Raw genomic sequence first — 24,000 nt, 5'->3', positions numbered from 1 at the left:
AAGGTGTAACTTACTTAAACGTCCTTCTAGGAAGCTCAACATCATATAAAACCTGCTAGTAGAATTAAAGACTAAAGAACCAAGGAAACAGTGCTGAAATTTTCAAAATTATTACAAATTATCCAGAGAAACAAAAAGTACTACAAATATTTCTGCTAACTTTGTTTTGATAAGAAGCTTTTTTTTTTTTTAAGAGAGGGAGAGAGAAGTGGGGTGAGGGGCAGATAGAGAGGGAGGGAGAGAATCTTAAGCAGGCTCCATGCCCAGTGCAGAGCCTGATGTGGGGCTTGATCCCACAACCCTGAGATCATGACCTGAGCCAAAATCAAGAATTGGATGCTGAACTGACTGAGCCACCCAGGTGCCCCAATAAGAAGTTTTTTATACAGTGAAGACCACCAAGTCTCAGACAAGGTCCTATCCAATAGCACCTAGCTGTCATCATCGTAAACTCAGGACCTATGAAGCCATTCAGCTACACATGACCTTCATAAAACAACTACTTTTGAATACAGACCCACACACTTGTACCACTCTAAATAACAAAGCTCACACCAAGTACATCAATACCTTAAGACAAGAGATCACTTATTTTCAAAGCAATAGAAAATGTTCAAGGATGCCTCAATGGCTCAGGCAGGAGAACATAGGACTCTTGATCTCAGGGTGGTGAGGTCAAGCCCAACATCAGGTGCAGAGATTACTTAAAAATAAAATCTTTGGGCACCTGGGTGGCTCAGTTAGTTAAGTGACTGCCTTCAGCTCAGGTCATGATCCTGGAGTCCCGGGATCAAGTCCCACATCGGGCTCCCTGCTCAGCGGGGGGTCTGCTTCTCCCTCTGACCCTCTTCCCTCTCGTGCTCTCTGTCTCTCATTCTCTCTCTCTAATAAATAAAATCTTTAAAAAATAATAAAAATAAAATAAAATCTTTAAGGGGCGCCTGGGTGGCTCAGTCATTAAGCGTCTGCCTTCGGCTCAGGTCATGATCCCAGGGTCCTGGGAACGAGCCCCGCATCGGGTTCCCTGATCAGCGGAAAGCCTACTTCTCCCTCTCCCACTCCCTCTGCTTGTGTTCCCTCTCTCACTGTGTCTCTATGAAATAAATAAATAAAATCTTTAAATAAAATAAAATAAAACCTTAAAAAAAAAGTTCATATTTTTAATTCTTTGCCTTTATACCTGTAACTAATGTGTCTCCATAAAAGGCTTTGAACTCGTTGAATCTGCTTCCATCCACGATTCTAGCAATGACCTAAGAAGAAAAATAACAATGTCCCGGAGAGATTATATGACAAAAGAATTTTTACATTAAAGTTATTCATAAGGAAAACAAGTTCACCGTTAAGTTGTCACTTCCACAGAATTTCACCCTACAGAGCGAGTCTTCTCAGTAGAATTTCACTTTCTATGCATGGGTAAGGCCCTGATGTCACTCTGGACCCCGGTTTCATACCACACTGCAAGAGCCACAGCACTATGTTATAGACCAGAAAAGAAGAGAGACTGTGAGGGCTGGAAGCTGGACTCAGAGCTTCAGGAACTGCTCCAAAGTATTGGCAAAGGGTTAGAGATTCAATCACAAAGCATGAGATAGGCTCAGAGTCATGAGACTTAGCCTCCAAACAAAGGGATCTCACAGGATTTGCGTGTCCTGGATAAAGTCTCAGTTCTCACTTTTGCAAAGTTGGGACAAATTTGTGAGGATGTGATGAACCTAAAAAAATAATGCTGAGATGAAGACCCAGCTATGACTCCCAGGTCTATTGCTGAGAAACTAGAGTCATAGGCTGGTTACCTAAAATCTTAAGTCTCAGTTTTTTCATCTGATTAAAAAAAAAAAAAAAAAGATAAGGGGAACCCTCTTGCACCATTGATGGGAATGCAAACTGGTGCAGCCACTCCGGAGAATGGTATGGAGCCTCCTCAAAAAGTTAAAAAAAAAAAATGAACTACCCTACAACCCAGCAGTTGCACTACTAGGTATTTACCCCAAGGATACAAGGACACTGATTCAAAGGAATACATGCACCCTGATGTTTATAACAGCATTATCTACAATAGCCAAACTAATGGAGAGAGCCCAAATGTCTATCAACTGATGAATGGATAAAGATGTTATACACACACACACACACACACACACACAGGAATATCATTCAGCCATCCAAAAGAATGAAATCTTGCCATTTGCAACAATGTGGATGGAGCTACAGTGTATTATGCTAAGTAAATTAGTCAGAGAAAGACAAATATCATATGACTTCACTTAAATGAGGAACTTAAGAAACAAAACAGATGAACATAGGGGGAGGGGGAAAAAAGAGAGGGAAACAAACCATAAGAGACTCTTAACAATAGAGAGAACAAACTGAGGGTTGATGGAGGGAGATGGGTGGGGGGATGGACCAGATGGGTGACGGGGATTAAGGAGGGCATTTGTGATGAGCTGGGTATTGTAGGGAAGTGATGAAACACTGGATTCTATACCTAAAACTAATACTGTACTGTGTGTTAACTAGTTGGAATTTAAATCAAAACCTAAAAAGTTAAAAAAAAAAAAGACAGTACTTAAAAAGTACTAACTAAAGCACACTACCTAGCCCTCACTGAAAAGTGGCTATTAAGACTTCAATAAAGGTTCCTTGATTCTGAATCTGATCCCACATATATACATATTTAATCTAAAAGGAACAATTACTAAATAGTTTATCCTTGGGATTCACCATATACATCAAGACTATTTCAAAGAATTCCAAACATATTCCAAATTTCTTCAGAAACTATTTTAGATGATACACACCATTTTTCTTTCTAGTCGAAACTTCCTTTTCCCTGTTTACCACATCAAAGCCTTGTTTTGTAACATGCAAAGGCTGAAAAATGAGTGAATGCTTCCCAGTATCATTCTTTCCAAAAAGTAAGAGTGTACTTGGAATTATTTTTTATTTTCCTGAAAGGTCCGATAATGTAATGGGAATGTAAGTTATCTGTTCTAAATGCTATGGAGCTCCAAAACTGTACTTTCTAAACACAATCAACACATAACAACTACCATTTTTTCACACAAAAATAAAGCCCCTCAAAGAGCACAGCAAACTAGGGCCACTTAGTATAAAGCTATCTCCTATTTGCTTTACAATGACCACCACCCAGCCACATAAGACATTAACTCATCTTCACAAAGACTCACACTTCAGGAAGCAGACATATCATTTGGTACTATGGCTATTTCTAGAAGTGGAAAGCGATACTCAGAGAGGTCCAATCCCAGTACCACTGACAAGGGAAACAAGAACTACAAGCCAGATTTTCCAATCAACATTCCAGTGCTGTCCCCCAGCTCCATATACTAGTAAGACCTCCATATACGACTTACTTGCAATTATAGAAAAACGTAATACATGATCATCACAATGATGAATATGAGTCAGCAAAAGGTAGAAAGTCCAGGAAACTATTTAAGAAGGCAAAAGTCTATCTTTATAAAAAGACCTCCATTTAAATGAAATGAAACTATCATGAAGGCATGGATGTGCATCTGTTTCACTCATTTCTGTACCCTTGGTGCCTCAAACAGCATCTTCACAGAGCAAGCATTCAATAAACACTGTTGAATAAATGAAAAAAGTGGTTATGTTTAACAGGATGAATTCTTAGCCATCTAGAAAACTTGGCTATCCACAACTCATTTCTCAAGCATATCAGACTGTTAAGTATCAAACTTTATATGCCTGTAATTAATGAAAAAGGCAAGCTAAAATCCTAATTCTATAACTTATAGTTAACCAAGTCACCTTGCTAAAGTGAAATACCAGTTGGAGCTCCATAAAAATCCAGAATGTTAAGACCCTCCAATATAGGGTATTGCCTCAATAAATAACTGTGCACATCCACAGGTGGGATAGTACATTCATCAACTCGTTCAAAAAAATGTTTATTGAGGGACATTCGGTTAAGCCTTCGGCTCAGGTCATGATCCCAGCGTCCTGGGATCGGGGAGCCTGCTTCTCCCTCTGCCTGCCGTTCCCCCCGCCTGTGCGTGTGTGCTCTCTCTGACAAATAAATAAAATCTTTAATATATATATTTACTGAGTGCCTACCATGTCACCAGGTATTATTATAGCAAATATGACCTAGCCATGGAAATGGTTTCAAGAATTTATAAATATTGGAGAAATGTTTATAATTTAAACTGGAGAATTTTAAAAAATATACATGTGTATGTTTGCACATATAGACGATCCCAGCTACATAAAAATGTATATATATATACATGCACACATTAAGCCAAAACACCAAAATATTCACTGCTTTCTCTGGATGGCAGAATTATAAGCAATCCTCTGTTTTTCTGCATTTTCTATAATTTTTCACAATTAGCACATAATAGTTTTATAGTCAAAGGGAAAACTAACAAATATGAAGGCACAGAAACTGACAGTAAGGTTATTTCTTAATTTAAAAAAGTATTCTGTCATATATGGATAGTGAACAAAATAAGACTACATGCTATATGCAAGCACTAAAAATTATCAATCTAGACCAAAGAAAACCATGTCAGCAATCTGTAACCATAGCAACATCTTCGAACGTAATCAAAAGTCTAATCTCTGCTAAGGTCATATTGATCCAAAAGGGTATGTTTTTTCCTTTCACAACTTACTGACATTTCCTCCACTTCCCAAAATAAGAGCACTAAAAAGAAATAGATGAAATTTATGAAGTTGCCTACATCATTCCTAACGTCCACAGGAATAGGGAGTCCTATTTATAAACAAAGCAAGCTTCATCATTGTGCAATGAAAACTTCCCAACCATTAAGAGGTTTTTATCCCCCTCTCCCTTCTAGTAAGAGATCTTTCCCTTATAAGTCACACCCTACTGAAATCCACCAGAGGCTCTAGGCAGGAAGGTATCTGAACAGATTTCACCTTAAAAATGGATACACTCTTAACTCTAGGAAACAAACTGAGATTGCTGGACAGGAGGGGGGTGGGGGGATGGGGTAACTGGGTGATGGGCATTAAGGAGGGCACGTGATGTAATGAGCAGTGAGTATTACATAAGACAGATGAATCACTGACCACTACCTCTAAAACCAATAAATATTAATTGAATTTAAATTTAAAAAATAAACTTTAAAAAATGGATACACATACAACGAGACTGACAGCATGGTTTATAGCTCACAGCCCCACTCTACACACCTCTCGAATATCAAAGTGCCTCTTAAGGTTAGTACCAACTATTCCATACAATTCATCAGCAGGAAATAAAGGATCTTCAGAAGGTTCTACAGTAACCTGCAGAAATATAAAACAACCATATTAACCTATTTAAAGATATTATTCAAGGTTACATAAGCCAAAATGCTTTTGAAGAAAATAAAAGATGTAAGAACATAACCAACTCACATCCAATTTCTTCTGATAATTTAAATTCCTCACAATCATCCTAGTTAGGTGAAGGGCATGATGATCATCCAAAGCGTAGTAGTCAGATACTCCAGACTTTCTACAGAGTAAAGCACACTAAAATAATCAGAACAGGGAAAAGGAAAATAAATATCTTAAATCCTAAAGATCTTCTCTCATCTAAGGATGACATCATTTTTACTTCCAAAATACTTTAATCAATGTCATCCAACTTGATTCTCATAATGTCCCTAGCAGAACAGTATTATCCTTATTTTACAAACAGGAAAAATTGAGGTCTACCTAAATTAAGTACCCTGCCCTAGGACCACCAGTGGCTGTATGAGTATCCACACATTCTATTTCTCAATCTTGACCTTCTTCTACTGGACCAGAGAGCCTTGCTGATGAGGACTTCTATTTAATGCTCATCCCATGCACTTTGAACAAAACTGTGTATGATAAAGTTCAACAACCACAGATGTAGTCCATAACAACGAAGTGTCTGTAACTCACTGAGCTCCTAATGAAGATGCCAACTATTGCAGGGAGACTGCTGAGGCCCCAACCTTACAAAGTCACACCTTAAGAGTAAGCTGTCATGACGACCCTGTCCCTCAGATCAATGGGAAAAATTAGTATTGATAAAACAGAACTGTGATAAGGGCCACAGAAGTTCCTGCTCAATCTCAAGTTCAATGTGAATGAAGCATGGGCTTGCTCTGTTTATTAGCTTTGTTCTGATTAGATGGCTTTTTATCTCATATGTAGATATACTCATTCTAGAATATACTATTTAAAAAAAACTGGCTGGGTGGTGTAGCTGGTTGAGCCTTGGACTCTTGGTTTCAGCTCAGGTCGTGTTCATGGGATTGAGCCCTGCAATGGGCTCCACGCTCAGCAGAGTCTGTTTAGGACTCTCTCTCCCTCTGCCCCTTCCCCCTTTGTGCACGCATGCGCATGCATGCACACTCTCTCTCTCTCTAAAATCAATCAATCAATAACTGTAGGGGTGCTTGACTATCTCAGTCGGTGGAGCATGGAACTCTTAATCTCAGGGTTGTAAGTTCTAGCCCCACGATGGGTGTAAAGATTGCTTAAAAATAAAAATTTTTTAGGGGCGCCTGGGTGGCTCAGTCGTTAAGCGTCTGCCTTCAGCTCAGGTCATGATCCCAGGGTCCTGGGATTGAGCCCCGCATCGGGCTCCCCGCTCCGCGGGAGGCCTGCTTCTCCCTCTACCATTCCCCCTGCTTGTATTCCTGCTCTCGCTGTGTCTCTCTGTCAAATAAATAAATAAAATCTTTAAAAAAGTAAAAATAAATAAATAAATGATTTTTAAAAAATAAATAAATAAAATAACTATAAAGACAGACAAAAATATGTACCTGAAGAAAACAGAATTTTCATTCATTTTATGAGTAAGGACTAATCTGCTGCAATCTAAATTGTGATGTCTTGTCTAGGGAAAGTGCCAAACCTTTAACAGGTGTTTCTTAGAACTGGGTTCTCAGGGTGGTTTCAGGGCACTCTCCACCTCTGGATTGGCTATTTCTAAATGAGAATAGAGACCGTGTTTACTCCTTGCTATAGCCCCGCAACACTTCGCAAATGGTAGACCCTTCAGTTTTTTTAACTTAATATGACATTTTATAACTAACCATATCTTTTAAATGCTTCATACATCATACCAGCTATAACTGCTGACTTCTAGCTACACTGCAGTAATTCAGAAAGCAAAGAGAAGCAGAAGGAACTACTTCCAAATCAGTAAATACTTAAAATAAAATGCTTTCTTTTAAAAACTGCCTAATATTTACCAAAACAGCAGGAAAGGGAAACCTTTGATGAGACACTATATTATGGAAGACTTTGTATCAAAGTAATTCCTCAGGATGGCTAATCAGAGAGGTTTAAAATATATATTTACAAAGACCGAAGAAACCCAAAGCAATTTGTGTCTAGTAAATTTTATCACACTGTTCAAAAAAAAGCCATCACCACCTAATCACTGTCCCATGATTTTAAACAGGTTATTATGAATAATCACAACTCATAGTAATAGGGCACTTACCAAGTACCAGACACTGTGCTATGAGGTGGGAACTATTCTTATCTCCACTTTACATGTGAAGACAAGAGGCTCAATGAAGTTACCTAGTTTGTCCAGTCACAAGGGTAGTACGTAAGGCAAAAAGAAGATGAATTCTAGAACCTATACCCCTAACTTGGTATATACTGCCTACAGCTTTTATGGGCATCAGATAACTTTTTTTAAATAGGCAAAAAAATTTTTTTAATCAATGCTCCTCAGATACTATCTTCATCTCCTTGTTAATCATCCACAAACAGTGGCAGCCCACTTTGTCCTGTACCCCACTCACCTTATTCTACCTGCATCCGCCTCTCTCCAGGCTGACATGCCACACCACGGTCTCCCTGCCACGATCAATGCGATCATGGCCACTCACACGCTTGTGCTCACCGTAAATAAACAAGTGTTCTGTTCCACACACACAGAAACTCAGGCTCATGCTAAGCTTTTCTCCGCCAACCTCAACACCACTCCCTTAACCACTCCTCCCTTCACCTCTAGTTGGAAATTGGAAGCATGCTGGCATATTCATTTTGTAATTGTTTTTAGTTCTTTTTATTTCTCTTTTTACATAATGAAATTTTTTTTTTAAGATTTTATTTATCTGAGAGAGAATGAGTGAGAGAGAGCTCACATGAGAGAGGGGAGGGTCAGAGGGAGAAGCAGACTCCCTGCCAAGCAGGGAGCCCGACGCGGGACTCGATCCCGGGACTCCAGGATCATGACCCGAGCCAAAGGCAGTCGCTCAACCAACTGAGCCACCCAGGTGTCCCTACATAATGAAATTATTAATCCTTGAGGGCAGGAACCAGGCCTGAAATTGTTCCGTGTTACAACACTTAGCGCCATCAATCTACCCACAGTAAGCACTCAGAGAGAAAGGAATGAAGGGAAAATTGAGGCAAATGTGGGTCCCTCACATAAGTTTTCTAAAGGCGCAGCAGTGTTTGACAGGAAAGTAGAAATGTTACACCTGTCTCTCCTTTCCTACCTACTAGACTGCTCCCATAGCCACCTACCCACCCTGGGTGTGAGGTCTGGCAGCACAAAGAGAGGTTTATGCACCTGCCAGGCCACAGAGCTCAATGAGTAGATCGACTTGCCATCTATGCCTGGCTTCCTTGGGTATGGTCCAGGGCCCTCCTCTTTATCTACACTCACCTCAAGTTGAGCTAGCTCATCTATTCCCATCGGTTTAAATTCTAGTTCTATGCTGGTGATTCCCCAACATTGATCTGGGCTGCAGACTCTTATCAATTACCTGCCTACTCAGCCAGCATAACTACTTGGATGTCTCAAGCACCTCTAACTTATCGGGTCCAAAAGGAACACCTAATCCCCCTGCCCCATCCCCGGATCTCCTCCTCCTCCCATCTTCCCAGTCTCAGGAAGTCATACCTTTTCCACTCATCATCTTTGTCACCCCGCTTTTCTAAACCCCTTGGATGAAACCCAAAAGCAAGTCCTTCAAACCTGTCTCTACAGCAGAGCTTGAACCTGGGCACTCCCCCTACCTGCACTACCACCAGAACCATCTAAGCCACCAGCATCTCTCACCTGCTGTTCCTGATAAAACCCCCTGACTGGACCCTCAGGCAGACTCAGGCCAAACCCCTAAATGTTCTGTTTAGCAGCCAGAGTGACTTTTTCTAGTGAAATATTTGATAACAGCATCTCTCTCCTTAAAACTCTTCAATGGTTTCCTAATTGCTCTTAAAAAAAAAAAGTCCACTCTTTAATGACCAGTTATGATGAACAACAACAATAACAATAATGGCAGTTAATATTTACAGGTACTTATTTAAAGCAGGTACTGTTTCAAGCAATTTACACGTATCCTCTCATTTAATTCTCACAAAACTCTAGGAGGTAGGCAGTCTTCTTACCCCTGAACTCTAACCTGAAATGACTGGACCATTGACGTGATGGAGCCAGCTCAGGACTGACTCACAAGAGCCAAGTGTGTACACCTCTTCCTGATTCCACATTCCCTGGTGTCCTGCTGGGACCGTCATCAGCCTCAGTGGGATACTTTACACCAGAGGCATTGGCAGATGCCACAAAGCCGGACTTTTCCCCTCCCCAGAGAACCAGCTGCTCTTGAGCGTTGAGCTAAGCCTCAACTCCATGGTCTGGCTGCCTCAGCATCAACTTTGTGTGGCTGAGTGGGCTGCAGGAACCTGAAACCGCCTCCAGCCCACTTGGGCAAGCACAGGCGCCAGAGAGCAGCCACAGACTCACAAGCACATCCTAAGTCCTGATGGGACTTCCCCAACAAGCCTTGTGATCAACGTCTCCTCTGCCTCCCAGCTCCTTCCTGTATGCCTCGCGTGCACAAGACCCACGTGCATAAGACTCAGTGTGGAACTGAACAAAACGCCAATCTTTTGGTTTGAACTGACTAAACTAGCCTTAGCCTAGGAACCCTCAAGTGCTCCAATCATGGACCCTAAGAAAAAAATGTGCTCAGGCTCTGCCTCTATCTGCACTCTGCCTTGAGCTCCCAGCATGGCCCCTCGAGGCATACCATGTACTTCCTCCAGGTTCTGTGAGTAATGAACTTGTCCATTTCAATTTCTCCTGTGGTCTGTTGTTGAACCATAGCTCGCCATCCACCGCTCTGTGCTCCACTTAACAAATATTAATTTAACAATGTCATGGGGCGCCTGGATGGCTCAGTCGGTAAAACATCTGACTTCTTGATTTCGGCTCAGGTCATGATCTCAGGGTTGTGAGATCGAGCCCTGAGTCAGGCTCCGTGCTGAGCATGCAGGCTGCTTGGGATTCTCTCTCTCTCTCTCTGCCCCTCCCCACTCGTGCTCTCTCTCTCTAAAAATAAAATAAAATCTTAAAAAAAAAAAAACCCACAAAGTCATAACACCTGCACATCAGTGGGTTGGATCAACCTTCTATATGCTCTCCCTATACTTCTTTACAGGCCTTATCACACATACACATTAAATCATTTTTTGGTAATAACTTATCACCCACCTCCCTGACTAGAATGTTACACTCCCTGAGGTCAAAGACAATGTCTATCTCATAATCTTCAATACCTATAGCAGTGTCTGCCACACAACAGGTGCTGGATGGATGTTTGTTAAAGAAATGAGAAACCTGTTCTCCAGTCTATCTAGGCAATAACGAACAAGCTGACGTTCTAGCTCAGGAATGCAACCCTACAGTTCAAAGAACTGAACCCTGAAACAGCAGCTCAAGAACAGATCAACTGTGGTTGGATCTAACTCTTAGAAAAAATAATTAAACTTTTTCTTCAACAGAGAGACAGATGACAATGAATCCTGGAAAGCAACAAGTGCTTCTGTCTCACCTGCAGTGCAGATCAGCACCGCCAAGATCTTCAGCCAACACTTCCTCTCCAGTGGCGGCTTTCACCTACAGCAAGGAGGAAAGTCAATGGTGAGTTCTGCCCGTCAGAGAAATAAAAACGCTTACCTAACATGCCCGTCTTCTAACCCGACTATCCCTACCACTCTTTCTTCCACACAGCTAAAGATTTTTGTTTTGTTTTTTTTTTTTTCATTTTTTAAGTAGACCTCACACCCAGCATGGAGCCCAATGCAGGGCTCAAACTCAAGACCCCGAGATCAAGACCTGAGCTGAGATCAAGAGTCGGACACTTAACCAACTGAGACACCCAATTGTCCCAAGATTTTTTCTTATTCCACCCATCCAGCAAACCTAGAAAAAACTGTCTCTGGTCTACAGATGAAAAATCTGAACCCAGAGCCACTAAAGGAATTTCCCCACAGCCCCTGAGCAAGTAATGGAACCTGAGTTGAACTGAGGTATTTCCAGCCTGCGAGCCCGCTCTCCTTCTCCTACCTTCTGCATAGTAAAGCATTTGTCTCTGTACATGCTGTTCCCACTGCCTGGGCTCCCTGCTCTCTGTCACCCACCTGGGGAATCCCTCCTCATCCTTTAGGCCCCATCTGCTCTATGTGGTTTGCCCTGACCTGCGCAGGTCTTTTCATCATTAATGACACTCCAGAGCAATACTAGAACAACACCTGCTCATCTGTGGTCCAAGAATAGTCCTTGTATACCTCCAACAGGGCACCTGCCAGACTGCACATGTCAGTGATCTGCATGTGTCTCTCTTGTCTCTATACTGGGAGTGCCTTGATGGCAGCAACTGCGATGTATTCGTCTTTTAACGCTCAGTAAATTTAATGAATTAATGCCTTTTGTGGCCTATGCCAAAAAACTGCAGTAACTATCACAAACTCTTAAAAGTGCAATACCTTCAAGAGGCCAAAAAAATCTCTAAGATTACCCACATCTAAGATTCAGCCAAATATGACCAAAAAGAAAGAAACCTCAAGTAATAAATTAAGAATGACTTAACTATTGCCTGAGAAATTCTAATAAGAAAATAGAAAAATCATTTAGTGCCAAATGCCAACCTGACCCCTTAGGAATTGCTTACTGATTCCTACTTCTTTGGGTTGACTGATTTCTTTTTCTTCAAATAGGAAAAAATTAGAGCAATGAACATTTATCTAAATTGCAGCATAGAAAGAACTTATTATTCACTACATCAAAAGTTCTGTCTTAAACAAAATATTACTGCACAGAGAAAAGTAATTAAAATTTTCACTTCCAATTTTTCCACCCACAGAATTAAATTCTTAGTTCTCTTCTTCCCAAAATATTCAGTGTAAAATAGCATTCAGTCCAGACAAAAACTAATTATAAGAGGTGTCTGGATATTTAAAGTTGTAAAAAGGAATAAACAACCGATATCCTCTGTATTTATTTCCAGGGATCTGACAAATACCAACTGATAAAATAAGGATTCATCATTGGTTAATATTTACTGAACACCCACAACATGGTTGATACTGTGACAGGTGCAAGGATGATAAAAATTAAAAACAGCTCATTCTACCAAATATCAAGTTCAGAAGACAGAAGAACAAAAAGCTCCTTCAAAAACCTGTCTTACTATTAGGCATTTTTCCAACCACTTTAAGCAACTGAAAGCTATAGCAACTCAACTGCACATTATACATGGAACCTTTTTTCAATTTTCAGTAAAACAAGGGTCAAAATTTAGAACCCTCAAGCAGATGAGACTGCTGCTGCTTCCTTTTTTTTTTTAACCTGTAAATATGGTCTTTCAGTGGTAGACAACAGAGCAAAGTTCAGTTCTCTAACAGCACTGTCGACTTCAGCTGCTAAATTGCTCCTTGCTGAGGTACAAGGTAAATCCACACCAACGACTGGACATTTTGCAACTGCACCCTTCAGACAAACTCGTCTCTTGGAAACAGCTAGTGTTATGTCAGTATTATGATTCTGCCTACAGTTCCAAAAAGGTGTTTTCAAATTTTAGTCCTATCTTCACTCATTCTTTAAGGAAAAACACCTACAAACTACTGAAAGTTTGTACCCTTCACTTGACAGAGATAAATTCTAAATGAATTCTCCTCTCATTTACCAATGATAAGTATCACTTATAGCTAGAAATAAGTGCCAAAGAATAATTGACAACACAAGCCTTTTGAATAATGCCTTCAGACTTTTATCACATTTCAAGTGCAGGCTCTTCAGGCTTACCTGATCTTCAATAAAATTTATTAAAAATAAACACAATCATTTGCAAAATACACATATTTCACATCAAAGCAAGAATAAGCTCTTTTTAACGTAGTCTTTTTAATAAATTCGTGTTATTATTCCAAAACCAAAGATGATTTTTTTGACAGACTTTGGAAGCAATAACCTTACGTTTTGAGATAGAATTCACGTACCATAAAATTCACATTTAAAGAATACAATTCAGTGTTTTTCAGTATATTCACACAGTTGTGGAACGATCAACACCACCTAATTCCAGAAGTTTCATCATTCCCAAAAGGAAGCCCATACTCATTACAGTCATTCCCCATTCTACCTTCCTCTTGGTCCCTGGCAACCACTAATCTACTTGCTGCCTCTAGGAATTTGTTTATTCTAAATATTTCATAGAAGCAGAATTATACAGTATTTTTCCTTTTGTGACATAATGTTTTCAGGTTCCATCCGTGTTGTAGCACGTGTCAGAACTTCATTCTTTTTTATGGCTGAATCATATTCCACTGGATGTATATTACAGTTTTATAGTATTGTTGACATTCTCCTTACCTAGATAATATTCTCAGATTTCACTTAAATAATGGGATATTTTGTTGTAAGATGTAGTCATTACCTGTGTCTTCCCCTACGCTCTCTTTATCCTTTTGAAGCCTGGGCCCAGACTGTGACACACGCATAGCAGAGTGAAGGCTGCACTACTGAACATCACTGGAATGGAGCTGAGCAAAGAGATGGGAAGAGCCTGGATTACATAATCCACTCCTCAGTCCTGCAACACAGGCAACTCACCAGTGAGGGTGCCCAGGGTCCCACTCTCAGAAGGGCCCTGTGCTTGGAGTTTGATGCTCAGTGGTTACCCTACTGAAATTCTAATTTTATCTTTGAATATGTGTTCTGTAAATGAAGTCTGATGGGACAATGGGGCATGTGTGTCAGGGTCCAGAGCCTCAGTTCTTAGCTGGTCTGCCTCCCACCATCTTTCTAGAAAGGGTTCTTGGCTCCCTACTTCCCTGCTAACTGGTACATAGGCCCTGGGCTCTGCCCTATCTGCTCCTCCCCACTCCTGCCTAGGGACTATCACACCTGTCCCCACTGGGGGCCTGACATGGGCAAAGGGAAGATCAGGGCTCAGGCATGCACCCCCTGGTGTCTCAGGGTGGAGCACAGCAGCACCATCACTATCATGGGCTGGCGGTGCTAAGATGTATTCACCAGCAGATGACGCAGTGGAGGTGGGGGCTAAAGGATTGCTTTTCGCCCCTCACCCATCCGGATACCAAGCACATCCTGGCATGGAGGCTGCATACCCCTAGAGGGTCATTATGTCCACCAGGAGTTGAAGAGTGGGCCCACTGGAAGCACAGATGCCTGAGAAGGGGAGTATTCGATGCTTGAAGGAACATACCCTTAAATATTTAACAAATAAAAAACACTAAGACAGTTTAAGGTACCACAGAAGGAAAAGGTTTTATATTTTAGTACCTTTAATAGTACTTGTTCCTCCTTTTTGAACGAGGGGTCTCGTATCTTCAGTTTGCACTGGGGTTTGCAATTATGTAGCTGGCCCTACCAGTGATTCATAACAATGCTAGGATTAGAAATTTAGAGCACCTCTCATAAATATTCTATTCTAACTTGGTTCCTTTTTTTTTTTAACTTAACCTTTTTGAAAAGGTAATGTTTTCACAAGACTCACAAAGTCAAAGGTCTCAAAACGTTTATGTTCAGCACACACACACACAAGTCAAAGGTCTCTCTCTTGCCCTGTTTCATCTCCTCTGCATTAAAACTCTGTTTACTGTACCTTTCCCAGAGTTTCTTTATGCATATACAAGCTTACAAATGTATAATTTGCCCTGTTTTACACAAAAGTTGACATATTATGTGCAAGCACCTTGTTTATCAACTTCTAGTGACCCTGAGACAAACAAGAATGCAACTGGGAGGTAGAAGAAAAAATAAGTAGAAGTTTATTTCATCAGCCATTCAACAAATGATGCTGGGCCAACTACATATCACATACAAAACGATGTGGGATTCCTTCTTTAAATCCTACCCAAACTGGGCACCTGGGTGGCTCAGATGGTTAAAGCGTCTGCCTTCGGCTCAGGTCATGATCCCGGGGTCCTGGTATCGAGTCCCGCATCGGGCTCCCTGCTCCTTGGGAGCCTGCTTCTCCCTCTGCCTCTCTCTCTCTCTCTCCATCTCTCATGAATAAATAAATAAAAAGTTTAAAAAATAAATAAATAAATCCTACCCAAACTAACTCAAAATGGATTACGAACCTATAAGTAAGAGCTCAAACTACAAAACTTAGAAGAAACCCAAGTATTAAATCTTCATGATCCTGCAACAGGCAAAGCCTTCACAGATATGACACCAAAAGCACAGCAAAGAGAGAAAAAAAATGCATAAACGGACCTTTATCAAAATCAAACATTTCCATGCTTCAGAGGAAGATACCACCAAGAAAGTGAAGACAATCCATAGAAAGAAAATATTTGTATCCAGAACATATAAAGAAGTCTCACAACTCAATAAAGACAAAAAGCCCAATTTAAAAAGTGGGCAAAAGGATCTGAATAGAGATCTCTTCAAAGAAGATACACAAATGACCAACCAGCACATGGAAGATGCTCAGCATCATCAGCCATTAGGGAAATGCGAGTCAAAACCTGAATGAGGTACCATCCACTAGGATGGATATCATCATACAGATGCTCAATAACAACTGTCAGCAAGGAAATAGGAAAATCAGAACCCTCACACATAGCTGGCAGGAATGTAAAATATGCTGTGGGCAGTTTGGCAGGTCCTCAAAATGTGAAACTTAGCATTGCCATGTGACCCAGCAATTGTACTCACAGGTCTATAAACCTTATAAAGGTTTATATAATATGGTTTACTATATATATATATATAAACCTACATATAAGCCTTGTAAAGGTTTATATAAAAACTTGGATATGAAGGCACATAGCAGCATTATTCGTAATATCCAAACACTGGAAACAACCCAAATGACTATGAGCTGATAAATGGATAAACAAAATGCTGCCTATCCATACAATGAAATATTATTCAGCAATAAAAAGAAATAAAGTGGTTTCTCAAAAAATTGAACACATAATTATCACATGATCCAGCAATTCTATGTCCGACCATATGCCCAAAAGAAATGAAAGCAGGGACTCAAACAGATATATCCATATACTCATATTAACAGCAGCATCATTCATAATAGCCCCAAACTAGAAGCAACTCAAACATCCATTGATGGATGAGTTAATAAACAAAATGTGATACGAACATGCAATGGAATATTATTCAGCCTTTAAAAGAAGTTCTGACATACGCCAACAACATGGTGAGTCTTGAGGACATCATCCTAAGTGAAATATGCCAATCACAAAAGGATAGATACTGTATGATTCCACTTATACAACGCACCTACAGTAGTCAACTTCATAGAAAAAGGAGAATCATGGTAGCCAGGAGCAGTGGAGGTCAGGGAGAATAGGAAGTTAATGTTTAATGGGTACAGATTTTCAGTTGGAGCAGATGAGAAAGTCCTGGAGATGGTTGGTGGTGACGGTTGCACAATAATGTGAATATATTTAATGCCACAGAACTACACACTTAAAAATGGTTAGAATGGGAGCGCCTGGGTGGCTCAAGCATCTGACTCTTGGTTTCGGCTCAAGTCATGATCTCAGGGTGGTGAGACCAAGCCCCACATCAGGCTCTGCACTCAGCTGGAGTCCGCTTGAGGATTCTCTCCCTCTGCCTCTCCCCCTGCTCGTGCTCTCTAAAATAAATAAATAAATCTTTGAAAAAAATGGTTAGAATGATAAATTTTATATTATGTATATTTTACTTCAATCAATCAATGGATCAATCAAGACTATGTTCTTACCAATGGGGGTCCTGCCAAGAAAATGGTACCCTGCTTGCGTACAATGATGTTTTCATCAGCCATTGCAGGCACATAAGCACCACCTGCCGTACAAGAGCCCATGACCACCGCAATCTGGAATCCAAGCATATAAGAAACCCATGACGTGAGGTTCAAATAGTTAGTCATAGTCTCTGGACCTATAGACCCATCAATGTCGCAGTACCAGAAGATATTACTAGCTGGTCCCTAAACTTCCTTTTAAAAACAGTCCTCTAGGGTGCCTGGGTGGCTCAGTCGTTAAGTGTCTGCCTTTGGCTTAGGGTCCTGGGATTGAGTTCCACATCGGGCTCCCTGCTCTGCAGGAAGCCTACTTCTCCCTCTCTCGCTACCCCTGCTTGTGTTCCCTCTCTCGCTGTCAAATAAATAAAAAAATATTAAAAAAAAAAAAAGGTCCTCTAAGTGTTTGGAATTGTTCCTTAACTACATCTATCAAAGCCTTTTGAAGGGCTTAGGTCACATTTTTACAAAATTTATGGACATTCTCCCTCTTGGAGAGAAGACTGGCCATTTAAAACATTAGCCTGATCGACTAATGGAGAAGAAACTCCACAATCCACCCACAGGTCAACAACTGCCACTTACCTCATGGGAATGCTGAAATAATTCTCCAAATGAGTGTTAATACTCTGTTACCCTGAATATGGTATGTTCTAAATATAAAACTAATGTTAGCATCGCAGTTGAAAATCGTGTTCAAAAGCAAGTCAACTGTGTGGAACCGGGGTGATGCATACGTTTAGAGTCCACAGTGCTATTTTCCCTACTTTAAAAAAAAAAAAAAAACTCCCGCCTAGAGATTAGTAAGACATAAAGAATAATAAATATGGGTCTGGCTGATTACCCCTAGGTAGGAATAAATAATATCAGAGTAAAACAAGAAAAACATGTAATGGACATTTTCTTAAGTTACCACACGAAGGCACTTTTTGCTACTAATTCCAATATCCCATCAGTTTCCTTAGAGTCATACAAATTTCCATTCTGAAATAAAAATGCTATACTAGTATTCATCCAAAGATGCAAGGCAGCGTGAGTTAACATTTTCCCATCTAAATGGCCGTCACAAAAAGCATTTTTCCCTATTTCACGTGTTATTAAAAATGGCTGCAACATTTCACTGTCAACATCTTACAAAAGTGTTTATCACGTATTGTTTTTGCTTATCAATCACCCAGAAGTTTATTTTCAAAATATCTATGGCTAGAAAAACTCTTGTACAAGGGAAGGAGGACAGGAAACATTCATTGTAACAGTGTTCACAATAGTGAAGATATGCAAATAATCAAAATATCCATCAACATCGCATTTTGAATGGATAAATGAATTGTGAATAAATAAGCTCTTTAAAAATCTGAGGGAAAGAAACAAATGAAATGCTAAGACTTTATAAATCCAAGTGGAGGGTCCATGAGTGTTCCATTGTTACTGCACTATTCTCTGTACTTTCTGCATGTTTGAAATATTTTATGGGCATTTTCTTTAAGGCTTTAGGAATAAAGGACATGATTTCAACTTACCAACCTGTTCTGTGTACAAGAACAGCAGATACAGCTCAAACTAGTTCAGTACCAAAAAAAAAAAAAAAAAAAAAATTGGCAAGGAAGTAGAGAAGAGTCACAGTGAAATAAAAATCTAAAAAGGCACAAATTTCAAAAGACCTATAGAACTAAACAGGCATAGCAGGGTTCCATGACAGCGAATTGAAAGAAAAAGAAAAAAAACAGCAAATATTTAGAGACCAAGGATGGGAGGTGAGGTGAGCGGGGGACAAAGAAAGAAGAATTCCGGAATCGAAAGGCAGGAAGACAAAAATGAGGGTAATGAAGCTGAATGCCATCATGCCATCTCAGGGGGAGAAAACACTTACCAATTTAGTAGAAAAGTTTTACAAGTGAATAGCGAACAAATTATTAGTGCATCTACACCAGGGAATTTTACCATATTCCTAACGGCACTTCAGATGTGTGTGTGTTTTTTTTTCCCCACAGTACTTCCAAAACCAAGGTAATCGACAATCCATTTCTCTCACATGAACTGAGTGGCCCCCGATGACTCCGGACTCTTGTGATTCACGTCCTGTATAATCCCATCCCCTTATTGTGTGGTGGATCTGGTAACATGCTTCTAACACCAAGTGTCACTCTTGTGATCCAGTTCTGAGAGACCATGTCTTCCCCTCCCCCCACCCCCGCCAGCCCCCTCTCTTGCCCATTTGTTTGTTCGCTCTGATGCAGCCAGCTAACATGTGGAGACTTCCTCTCTACAGCTGCCCACTTGGGAAGGAACCTAGAGATGCTTCCTGCCAACAGCTCCCAAGGAAGTAAGTGAGGCCTGCAGAGAACTGAATCATGCCACGACCACATGAGCAAGCTGGGGCAGATCCTTTGCAGTCCAGCCTAGAGAGGACTGTAGCCACCCCCTCAGCACTGGGGGATCCAGCTCAGCTGGATCTGAGTCCTGACCCACAGACACTGCGGGGTAATAAATGGTGCTTTAAACTACCAAGTTTGGGGTGAATTTCTTCTGCAGCTAATAACTAATACAGAGATCAAAAACCATCTACCTTAAGTAACTGCAATGGAGGCACATCTGAAGCCTTGGGACAACCTATGTTTTGGAGTACTCTGTTGTTGCTGGTCTGCAACCTATCTGTCTATAAACCATTCTTCTATTCCAGAGGTGGGAGATAGACCATAAAGAGAATTCTGTACCATCCCAGACAGTAATGAAAAACCAAAAGACACGGGTAAACCTTGAAACCATCATGCTAAATGAAAGAAACCACTTATTATATGATCCCTTTCAAATGAAATGTGTCATAGGCAAATCCATAGAGATAGAAAGTAGATGAGTGGTTGCCAGGGGCTGGAGAGATTGGATAGAAACGGAGAGTAAATGTCAATGGATATGGCATTTCCTTTTGGAGCGATGAAAATGTTCTAAGACTGACTAAACTCTGTGAACATCCTAAAAACCACTGAACTGTACATATCAAATGGGTACACTGTATGGTATGTGAATTGTATCTTAATAAGGCTGTTATAAAATTTAAGAAACAAGAGCTGGAATTATTAAGTATATAAGATTCAAACTTCTCAGCTTTTCATCAAGAAGAAACAGGCTATTCTAGTCACAAGTACCTCACAGACACTAAACAATATCTCTAAAGCAAATTCTGATAATAGAATAGAAATAGAATAGAAAAATGAAATAAAATAGAAAACGAATAGAAAAATGAAATAAAAGAACAGAGATTAGTGGAGTCACTACTGTCACAAAATCTCTTCTCATCATTTACTTCTTTTTTTTCTTTTTTCATTATTATGTTAATCACCATACATTACATCATTAGTTTTTGATGTAGTGTTCCATGATTCATTGTTTGTGCATAACACCCAGTGCTCCACGCAGAACGTGCCCTCTTTAATACCCATCACCAGGCTAACCCATCCCCCCACCCCCTCCCCTCTAGAACCCTCAGTTTGTTTCTCAGAGTCCACAGTCTCTCGTGGTTCGTTTCCCCCTCTGATTTCCCCCCTTCATTCGTCTCTTCCTGCTATCTTCTTCTTTTTTAACATATAATTTATTATTTGTTTCAGAGGTACAGGTCTGTGATTCATGAGTCTTACACAATTCACAGCGCTCACCATAACACATACCCTCCCCACTGTCTATCACCCAGCCACCCCATCCCTCCCACCCCCCACCACTCCAGCAACCCTCAGTTTGTTTCCTCATCATTTACTTCTAAGCCATGCATTCACTCACAAAACAAGGTGAATATGCACCAACAAGAGCCCTGCCACTGTGTCTGCTCCTTCTTATCACAAAGCACAGGAACCCCTGGGCCGAACACCTCCAACGACCTTCCATGTCTCCAAGCATTCGTCTATGGTACAACAAAGATCTTACATTGGGCCACGCTAGACAAGTGATATGGAACCCCAGAGAGAAAATTCTGCTTTCTCTACTAAGAGGACACTAAAAGGACATAAGTAAGATGCAGGAGCATGAACTGTTCTGCACGCACTCAGGGTACAGATTTGGCCTGCACTGAGGCCCAACAAGGGCACCAAATCAGGGGAGACGGGACAGTGACTCTCATCGGCATCAGAACGAAGAACTCCCAAGAACTCCACTGAGAGGCTAGAGTCCACCCCGTCATCCATGAGGAGGGCTTCCTGTGACACCGACAAACCAAGAGATCCCACTTACAGGGTTGATGAGGGAAAGAGCAAGAGAAACGTAGCTTAAATTAAATCTCCTTACAGCTTGCAGCCCACTGAGAGATACGTGAGACATGCAGAGTGTGACCTTCCTCAAGGAACTCTGTGGCCGCCTCAGTGCCTTAATGTTTGTGTTTATTAAAGACTACAAGGAACCTTATCTTAGTAGCAGCTAGCCCTCAAGGTGCTGAAAGCCTTGCTTCCCAATTCCTTAGAGACTCACACTATCCTTAAACCCTACTAATTAAAAAGTATATAATCAATCAGTCCTCCCAATCCCAGTGCAGCTCTTTTTGCCCATGGGTCCTGTCCCGTGCTTTCATAAAACCACCTTTTTAATGAAACAAGACAAAGCCAGAGAGGGAGACAAACCATAAGAGACTCTTAATCTCAGGAAACAAACTGAGTGTTGCTGGAGTGGTGGGGGGTGGGCGGGTTGGGGTGGCTGGGTGACAGACATTGGGGAGGGTATGTGCTATGGTGAGTGCTGTGAATTGTGTAAGACTGATGAATCACAGATCTGTACCTCCGAAACAAATAATACATTATATATTAAAAAAAAAAAAGAAGAAGAAGAAGATAGCAGGAGGGGAAAAATGAAGGGGGTGGAAATCAGAGGGGGAGACGAACCATGAGAGACTGTGGACTCTTGAGAAACAAACTGAGGGTTCTAGAGGGGAGGGGGTGGGGGGATGGGCTAGCCTGGTGATGGGTATTAAGGAGGGCACATTCTGCGTGGAGCACTGGGTGTTATGCACAAACAATGAATCATGGAACACTACATCCAAAACTAATGATGTAATGTATGGTGATTAACAGAACATAATAAAATAAAATTAATAAAAAAATAAAAATAATTTAAAAAATTTTTAAAAATCACCTTTTTATACCAAAAAGTCTCCAGAATTCTTTCTTGGCTGACGAACCCAAAAACTTCCAAATTCCATCAGGGTGAGGAGGTCCATGGTGATTCAAGACTTGAATCATAACCAAAAAAGCAGCAAGACGGCAAAGAATAATGTGTAACTGACCATTACACTGCTTGCCATCACTGCCACAGAAGGCACAAGCAGAAATTTTGAGTAAAAGAAAATGAGATGCTACAAAACAGAGTTAAGAGTCTGTGAAAACTTTAGACAAAATTTCATTACCTTCTAGGTCCTGCCTGAACAGAGACTGGCTCTCATTGCACCAAAACCAAATTACGTATTGTAGGTCAGCAGCCTGCCCTACAGAAAGGGTCTCTGAGAGAGAGTCAAGAGGTTTTATACCTAATTCTGAAAAGCTGTGTGAACTCTTGACCTCCATCCTTCCACTGAAAAATTGCACTAGACTATCCAGTTCAAAGGCACACTGTGATAAATGTAATATAACTTGGAGGGTGGGCAAAGTTTCAGTTGCTTGATGGAAAAGCCATTAAAAATATAGTATGTTTTGGGGCACCTAGGTGGCTCAGTGGGTTAAGTGTCTGCCTTTCAACTAAGGTCAGGATAATGGGGTCCTGGGATCGAGCCCCATACCAGGCTCCCTGCTCAGCAGAGAGTCTGCTTCTCCCTCTCCCTCTGCCCCCCACCCCTTGCTCTCTCTCACTTGCTTGCCCTGTCTCAAGTAAATAAATAAAATCTTTTTAAAAAATTTATATAGCATGGGCGCCTGAGTGGCTCAGTCGGTTAAGCATCTGCCTCCAGCTCACGTCATGATCTCAGGGTCCTGGGATGGAGCCCCACACCCGGCAGGGAGCCTGCTTCTCCCTCTCCCCTGCACTCCCCCTGCTTGTGCTCTGTCAAAAAAATAAATAAAATCTTTAAAAAAAAATTTGTATAGTATGTTTTTAGGGGCACCTGGGTGGCTCAGTTGGTTAAGCATCGACTCTTGATTTCACCTCAGGTCATGCGTGAGATGGAGCCCCGCACTGGGCTTGGCACTCAGTGGGGAGTCTGATTGAGTCCCTTTCTCTCTCTTCCCCTCTGCCCCTCCCCCCACTCTCTCTCCCTCTCTCTCTAAAATAAATAAATAAATCTTAAAAAAAAGTAGGGGGCGCCTGGGTGGCTCAGTTGGTTGAGCGTCTTACCTTTGGCTCTGATCATAATCCCAGGGTCCTGGGATTGAGCCCCACATCAGGCGCTGTGCTCAATGGGGAGTCTGCTTCTCCCTCTCCCTCTTCCCCTCCCCCACTCCTGCTCTCTCTAATAAATAAAATCTTTTTTTAAAAAAAGTAAATGTGGAAAGCAAATACTGTCTGTATCACTCTGTTTCCTTCCTCTACCTATAGAGCCTCCATTAAAAAATAAAAGCCACAAAATACACACATCAATTCAATAGCTGTCCAAAATTTAAGAACATTATCAATTATACTGACTCATCACACCACTGATTCTGGAGTACTCATGCTTATCTGTGCTAAATAGGCTGAAATTGCAGAGAAAACAAAACATTCACCTTACCCAGAATGCCCTGTTTCTTCCTCAATCTTTATCAGCCTCAAAGCCATCAGAGTGTTTTCATCTCCCCCAGGCCTTATCTGACTTCATAGACAGGTTGAAGTGTATTTAAAAATAATGAGCAGCTCTTTCTGCCCACGGGTCCTGTCCCCATGCTTTAATAAAACCACTTTTTTTGCACACAAACACACCAAAAAAAATAGGGGTGCCTGGGTGGCACAGTCAGTTGAGCATCCAACTCGCGATCTCAGCTTAGGTATAATCTCA

General features: G+C 41.0%; 1 protein-coding gene across 4 annotated transcripts in view; it reads right to left on the bottom strand.

The window, feature by feature from the left end:
* The window catches only part of MCCC2 (methylcrotonoyl-CoA carboxylase 2), a 78,983-nt gene that overhangs the window by 27,080 nt on the left and 27,903 nt on the right, over window positions 1-24,000 (bottom strand). For all 4 annotated transcript variants that reach the window (XM_027605837.2, XM_027605836.2, XM_027605838.1 and 1 more), the window contains 5 exons: window positions 17,025-17,138; window positions 10,839-10,903; window positions 5,416-5,515; window positions 5,209-5,304; window positions 1,181-1,253 (listed from right to left, as the gene is read on the bottom strand). In XM_027605837.2, coding sequence (XP_027461638.1) covers window positions 1,181-1,253; window positions 5,209-5,304; window positions 5,416-5,515; window positions 10,839-10,903; window positions 17,025-17,138 — 448 coding nt within the window. The remainder of the gene's footprint in view (window positions 1-1,180; window positions 1,254-5,208; window positions 5,305-5,415; window positions 5,516-10,838; window positions 10,904-17,024; window positions 17,139-24,000) is intronic.

Source organism: Zalophus californianus, chromosome 5 (assembly GCF_009762305.2).
Source record: "Zalophus californianus isolate mZalCal1 chromosome 5, mZalCal1.pri.v2, whole genome shotgun sequence".
NCBI lineage: Eukaryota > Metazoa > Chordata > Mammalia > Carnivora > Otariidae > Zalophus > Zalophus californianus.
This window is presented reverse-complemented; position numbering and strand designations above follow the sequence as displayed.